Below are 8,273 nucleotides of genomic sequence, written 5' to 3' on the forward strand. Positions count from 1 at the left end.
AGTCGCTCTACTTCACCTGTAGAAGTATATTTAATTTTATACACCCAACCACTACCAATAGCCTTCTTGCCTGGAGGTAAGTCCTCCAATGTCCATGTGCCATTTCGTTCGAGAGCAGCAATTTCTTCTTTCATCGCCTTACGCCACCCTTCATGTTTCACAGCTTCTCTAAACGAGGAAGGCTCTTTACCTTTTGCAATTGCTGTCAGAAAACACTTATGTATCATAGAAAAATTGTTATAATCAACATAACAAGCTATATCAAATTGTTTACCTAAAGAACGTGATTGAGTAGCGGGAGCAGTAATTGTTGAGGGAGTAGGGTCTATTTCTTGGCGAACAGTTATATTAGTCACATAACCACGGAGCTTCGTAGAGGGTATTTTGGTACGATGACCACGACCCAATATTTCACCATCAGTACCTGTAGTTCTACCATCTGCCACATAACCACTACTAGTACCTGTATTGCTACCCTCTGCCACATTAGCACTCGTACTCCCCCTTAAATATAGAGGGTCAGAAGCATAAATTTCACTAATTAAAACATGATCAGAAGCAAGACTTGCACTAGGATCTTGACTTGATGACGAGGCATGCACATGCAAGTCAGAGTGGACATCTTGCCTTAAAACTACTCCATTATCACACATCACAGTAGCATGCATATGTAAATCATCATCAAATTCCTCATCGTCCCACAAACTCACTTGATTAAAGTAACGTTCCCATTGCAACCTCTCAGACTCATCAACAGATTCAATAAAAGGGAACTTATCTTCAACAAACTTCACATCATGACTAATTAAAAACTCGTTAGTCTCCAAATCATAAAATCGCCAACCCTTTTTACCGAAAGGATAACCAAGAAATATACACCTCCTAGACTTCGAATCAAATTTATCTTTACCACGAACATTATTCACAACATAACTCAAACACCCAAAAACACATACTTCATCATAAGAAGGGGGTTTTCCAAACAAACATTCATGAAGAGTTTTTCCACCTAAAATAGGAGTGGGAGTCAAATTAATAAGGTGAACGGCGGCCAAAACACATTCACACCAAAAATACTTAGGCAATTTAGCTTGAAAACGTAAAGCACGAGCAACATTCAAAATATGCTTATGTTTCCTTTCAACACGACCATTTTGTTGAGCGGTATCTACACATGAGGTTTGATGTATTACTCCTTTTTTTATCAAAAAAAGGTCTCAAACACAAAAACTCTTGCCCGTTATCACTTCGTACAACTTTAATCTTTTTATTAAATTGAGTTTTGATTAAAGCCAAAAAATCACGAATTATTTTCCCTACTTCATGTTTACCAACCATCAAACAAATCCATGTAGCACGAGAGTAATCATCAACAATAGTAAGAAAATATCTAGCATTGCAACTAGAAGAAATTCTATTCGGACCCCATATATCACAATGTATAAAATCAAACAAACCAGATGCTTTATTCATACTTAAAGGAAACGAGTTTCGGGGTTGTTTACCCATAAAACAAATATGACAATCTAACACACCACACTTTTTATTCATGCTACTACTGGCTACTCCAGGTAAAGATGATATTACTTTCATCGAAGGATGACCTAAACGCCTATGCCATAACATACTTGCATCTGGAACACCAACCGAATTTTCTAGACAAACACGAGCACGAACCGGCCGGAAAAAATAGACCCCATTACACTGCACCCCCGCTCCAATCAGGTTCTCCAAAGTGCGGTCCTGAATAGTACATAGCTTGTTAGTGAATAGAACAATAAATTTTTGCTTTTCTAATAATTGAGACACTGACAACAAATTACAATTTAATTCGGGAACAAACAAAACATCCTCTAAAATCAAATCATCACTCAAAATAATTTTGCCTTCTTTTGTGGCCGTAGTACTTTTCCCGTTAGGCAAACCAACAGGAGATTTAATGTCACGCAAATTAGAAAATAAACTCAAGTTACCAGACATGTGGTTTGAAGCCCCTGTATCAATTATCCACACATTAAATAAGACGTACCGTGAGATTTAGCATCTGTCAAGGAAGTAGTGGAATTACTTCCCTTTATAGCATTTAAAAATTGTGCCCACTGATCATCAGTAAGTGTTGGAGCAGAACCACAATCCTCGGCATTCACCTCCTGCCCACTGCTTTGCCGAGAGCTGCTGTTTACATTGCCAGCGAACCCACGTCCACTAGAGTCCGCTGTACGACCACTGCGATTGCTGCGACCACCTCCACGGCCAGACCTGCCACCACACTGACCTCCACGCCCACCAGAATTGAAATATTCGGGCCAGTCATTTAAATCAAAGCACTTCTCCTTAACATGAACTTTTTTCCCACAATGGTCACACACACGAACTTCACCACTACTACCACTCGACCAAGTAGCCCTGCCTTGAGCAGAACCCGAGGGCGCAAACCCCACAGCCTCCGATCGCGAGTCTTGAGAATCAGAAACAGTCTGTTTTCTCTCATCCGACACTACTTTCGCGTAAGCCACGTTCAATGACGGAATTGGGTCCATCATAAGAAGGGTCGATACAATACTCCCAAACTTTTTTGGTTCTAAACCAATAAAAAATTGGTGAAGTAATTCACTTTCAAGAATCTTGGCATATTGAGAATCAGCATCACACGTACACTTAGGGAACTTACAATAACTTGCTAATTCATCTTGTAGCTTCCTCAATTCACCAAAATACACGGCCACCGGTCTACCACGTTGCTTGCAATCCACAATTTGAGCCTTCAACTCAAGACTACGAGGACCATTGCCAAGGGAATATCTATCACGTAGATCATCCCATAAAGATTTGACATGGTCGGGAAAACGAACCGTAGAACGTACCGAAACATCCAAGGTATTCACAATCCAAGCAACGAGCATTGAATTAACGATACCCCATTGATCAAAATCTGGAGACTCCTTGCCCGGCACCGTAATAGTGCCATCAATAAAACCAAGTTTGTTCTTAGCACGAAGATTATTTCGCAAAGAACGAGACCACTCCTCATAGTTATCTCCTTTGAGCATAATTGGGCTAATCACAGCCCCTGTACCCTCACTTGGATGGAGATAATAAGCAGAAAATGGCTCATAACGAGGGGCCTTGGGAACATCATCACCACCTGTCATCACTACTCAATAGACGAACAAGCACAAAGCGGAAGCACGACCAGGAACAAAACAGAAAAGGAAAAAAAAATCAAGAAGAACAAAGAACTAGATTTTGTGTTTAGGAAGAAATTAAAGAACGTAAAAATTCTCTAAATTAGAGTGCTGTTGATACCATGTTAAACTCACAATAATTATAGGAGAAAACGGCTTAATGAGCCTTTACCATTCAACACATATATATAGGCTTACAACATTAACCTAAATTGCCAAAACTCCTCACAAGATATATACAAAGATATTCACAAAATATATCTAACTTACCATAATTATAACCTAACATTATGTTAAATCTTTTTAATTAATTGGCTTGGATAAAAAATCTTTTTAGTTAATTGGCTTGGCTAAAAAATCTAAATATGAATATAACCATAAATTTGTAATTATATATATACAATATTTTTAAAAAATTAAATGTAAACACACAAATTTGGTATAAAAATATATTGTAATATTGTAGAAAATCATTTGTTGGTAAAGAATATTAGGATCCCTTCAAAAAGGTAAAGTATATTAGGATAGAATTTTGTCAAAGTTATTCCCTCCAAATCCCCAATTCACGGCAACAGTGGCGTATTTTAAAAAAAAAAAACATATATATATATATATATATATATATATATATATATATATATATATATATATATATATATATATATATATATATATATATATATATATATATATATATATATATATATATATATATTCATTATTTCTAAAACCAATATTATTTTTTTTATCAAAAATCATGTAAAACCTAATTAGCTCCCGCGCGATCCACGGATATTATAAAAATAATTTATAATTGTGTACATTTTTAAGTCAAATTATCACCCAAAATATGTAAAATCTTTGTATTAACATAAACAAAACTACAAAAATTAAAATAATATAATCAAAAGAAAATTTATGTATACAACAAAATTTAGTGGACTTTGTAATTAGAAGGAGTAATCACATAAATACATGGTTAATATTTGCTCTCTTTAAGATTATCTATGTGTGACAATTTTTTTTTTTTTTTTGAGAGAATATAACTTAAGATAATGTAGTTAATATTAACTTTTCAAAATTAAAAAATAAATAATTAAAAAAGTAATGAAAATTGGACTTTGAACATTTATTTTATTAAATTTATTTTTTGCTTTTTTTTTACATTATTAAATCGAACTTAGTAAGCGTGGAGCCCAAGTAAATCTACCAGAACAAGAGCGCAGCGCAGCAATGGTTTAGTTAAGGTTTTATCTTCTAGATTCATTGTTAAATATGTAAAGTAGGATATGCATGAAATTTATTAGAAGCGTGACAATTAGCTTGGCAAATAAATTAAAATCGGAAAAGATAAAAGATAGAAATAGAAAAAGATTTTCTTTAAATATTTATCTTTTAAAATCAGTTTGTTAAAAAGATATTATGCTTTTAACTCAATATTTCTATCTTATTTTCTGAAAAGATTTTCTTCAAAAGATTTACTTAAAAACCGTGTTTTAAGATAAGTTAAGTTTTACTTATTTATCTTTGAGAAAATCTACTTTCTATACAAGTAATACTTGTATAAATAGTAGAGAATAATAGGAGTTTAGGTTTTTGTGAGTTTTATGCGTGAAGAATTTACAGAGCTATATTCGTGTAAGTTTGCCAAGCTTTTCATATTGTCATATTAGTTTCGGGTTTCATGCATAGCTTGCCTATCATATACTAGGTGTTTGTACTTGTAATTGGTTGGGATTATTTGGGTGAGAGAGTATTTTTATCATTGCATACAGAGAGAGCTTCTGGTGAGAAGGGGAAGATCTGTACTTAGGGAGTACGAGAGAGTTTGAGTGTGGGACTCAGACTCGGTAGAACAGTGCATTGTTCTGTAGCAAGTTCATTCAGGAACTTGTGAGTAGAGGCTTAATTATAATAGGTTGTAACTTGGTGTTTTGCCCTATTATAGTGGAAGTATTTGTGTGTGAAATCCCTAAGGTAGGGTCGAGGTTTTACTTCTAGTTGGGCACTAGAAGGTTTCCTCGTAAAATCCTGTGTGCTTTGCAAGTTCCTATTTTGTTATGTTTTATATTTGCAAAATTAGTAATTAGGAACTCATCTACAATTCACCTCCCCTCTTGTAGTGTTCATCTCAATTAACAATATATAATGCCACCTTTGCTCAGTTTTTCTAAAACAATTCCACTTTTTACTTTAATCTTCTTTTAAATATGTCATATAATAGTGGCATATGATATTCATATTCTTATGTGTCACAGCTCAGTTAAAAAATAAATCTACATGTATGACACTATAATGCGATGTAGCTTGTGAATGTGTAGTCTTACCGCAGGATTTTACAAAAATTAATACGAACAAACATCGTGTTAATAATCTAAAAATATTACGCAAGAGCAATATGATCATGGTGATGAAGATGGTGACATACCACATGAAACTTTGAGGCCATGTTGGCGTAGAAGACGAAAACGAAGAGAAACATAATAAAGATCATTCTCATAGGAACTATCATCGTACATCTTGTCGTGGAACTTTTGAAAAATGTCATCAATTTCATTTTCAAAGTGGTATGCAATTCCAAGCCGATGTATGTCATCTAGAAATACAAGTCTTTCCTTTGGATCCTTATGTTCTGCAGGAATCCGATAACCCAACTCCAAGATCCGAAGCTCGAGTGTATAACCCGTTATTTCTTTGCGCACTACCTCCTTCAGTTGTTTAGCCTCTTGCTCCATTTTCCTTTGGATAACCTATGCCAATAGTATTCGTTAATACAATTATTGTTATTCCATAACCACACCACGTTTCAAATAAAATCAAATTAAAGTACTCCCATTGTCTCAAATTAATTACGTGATACATGCAAATTTCATTATCAAGTTTAAATCAATAAACTTTGATTTTAAAACATTATAAACGCCTATGTAGGATTTTTTTTTTTTTTTTTTTTTTTGAGAGAGAGAGCCACAAGAACGATTAATAAGAATTAATCATCAGGATCCCTTTTTAAAATTAATAGAGTAACTCTAACCACTTAAGCTATTCCAAGCTGACTCTCATACGAACAAAATTTATCAAAAAAAAATAAAACATGTGTAAGTGATACATACCTCATCTGGAGGACAATAGTTTAGAAACTGATCGCCCCAAACGTCAGGATGATAATTAGCAATAGGACGACTTATTTCTGCGCTCTCTTTCTCGCACTCCATATTCATTTCGTGTTTCTAACGAGTTTTTTTTTTTTTTTTTTTTTTTTTTTTCCTTTGTTTAAGAGTGATCACATACTATGTGAATATATTACTTCTATATTCTACACTTCTGTAGCGTACCTCTATATATACAAGGGGACAACCCAACCAAGGATCCTAGTGCACATCATAATATCTTGGATAAAAGGGTATTATAGACATTTTAACTAATCAATAAGTTTATTAGATACACTAGATAATGTCGAGCATGGCTCGGCTCTTTTTTATTTTATTTTTTTTTTTTTAATAACTTCCTCTGCAATAACTTCCACTTCTCCATTTTTTCAAACCATTCAAAAAAAAAAAAAAATAAATAAATAAAAAAAAAAAATACTACAACTACCGCTTAATTTATTTTTTCTTTTAAACATACATAAATGCTCCAAACTCCCAATCTTGTTCTCACGCATTTATTTATTTATTTTATATTATTATTTTTTTAAATAAAAAAAAACAACTACCCATTCCACTCCTTTTTTAAAAAAAAATAATAATAATAATAATAATAATTCAATAACTACCATCCCACTATTTCTTTTTTTTTTTTTTGTATTTTTTATAAGGGAATACTAATATTACACTTTAATCTAAGAACACTACTAACATCCCGTTTATAAAAATAAAAAAAAAAAAAAGAACACTACTAACATTTCACTTTGTGTTATGTTTTTTTTACGTATTATAATATATGACATGCAGTAATACGAGTATATAGTTCATTTTATGAATAATTCACCATAACACTCAAAATCCCCAAACCCTTCGATTATATGTATTTTTTTAGGAAATACCCTCCAAACAACTTCGACTTCTCTAATAACCAAAACAATATATATATATAACACGTTTTTTGCGAAACTGGCCTCATCGAAATCAGTTTGCAAAAGAACAGAGTAACTCCTACATCACTGAACCAAGTTACCCGTATAACACTAAACCGGTAACCTCTATAACTTTTACAAAGTAAACCCCATAATTACTCGCCACATTGCGTGGCCACCGACATATAAGAGTAGATCTTGTTCTTTTAAGCTTCTGAGTAGGGTAGAGAACATAAGATTCCAGCATAGCAGTCAGCGTGGAAAACCAAGTGTCAACAAATTAATAATATTCAGTAGAGCAGAGTTCAGCAGAGCAGACTAGAACACAAGTCCACAACATACCACAACAGCTCAAAAGAACAGGGTCTAAGTTACAACATCAAAATCAACTTTCCGTATTCTAAGTATAATTTTTCTTATAGTATATATTTAATATCTTTCTAATATAATATATATATCCCGTGCATTTTGCACGGGTACACTCTAGTTATTATAATTGTAAAGTTATTGGAAAGTTTGAATACTCGGTATATACAAAACTTTCAAATTACAAAGAAAAACATAAAAATTACATATGCATATTTCGAAAAACAAAAATATAAAATAATTGCTAACATTCCATACATTTTAGGTGGGAAAATTTTCTACCACAACTTGACATGTGTACACTTAGGAAAAGGGATGATATTTGTGGTTATTATTTTAGTACTAGGTTAGTCATGGGCGATGCACGGTTTTAATAATGAAAAAATTACTTGTAAGTGTGTAAGAAAAATATTTTAAGCTAGCAAAACAAAATAAATCGTAATCCCTCTAGTAAGATTAATTGAGCTAAAATGAAGAACATGATGATAACATTCATATTAATTTCATAGTTATAATTAAATTTTAAAAATGTTAGCATTTATTTTTTTATTTATCATAGAAAATTTGAAGAATTAATAAAGAGTAGAAAATTCAAATTCTACAATCACTAATAAAATAAAGGAGATTTTCTTTTTTTAAAACAAATCTAT

General features: G+C 32.8%; 1 protein-coding gene across 1 annotated transcript; it reads right to left on the minus strand.

Moving 5' to 3' along the window:
- Positions 1 to 5,587: 5,587 nt before the first annotated feature.
- On the minus strand, positions 5,588 to 6,397 carry LOC145628164 (valencene synthase-like). The gene is made up of 2 exons (XM_081680474.1): positions 6,296 to 6,397; positions 5,588 to 5,935 (listed from the first exon to the last, which is right to left on the minus strand). Exons 1-2 carry the CDS (start codon positions 6,395 to 6,397, stop codon positions 5,588 to 5,590), a joined length of 450 nt encoding a protein of 149 aa, XP_081536600.1.
- Between the last annotated feature and the right edge of the window lie 1,876 nt (positions 6,398 to 8,273).

Source organism: Chenopodium album, chromosome 4 (assembly GCF_948465745.1).
Source record: "Chenopodium album chromosome 4, dcCheAlbu1.1, whole genome shotgun sequence".
Taxonomy (NCBI): domain Eukaryota; kingdom Viridiplantae; phylum Streptophyta; class Magnoliopsida; order Caryophyllales; family Amaranthaceae; genus Chenopodium; species Chenopodium album.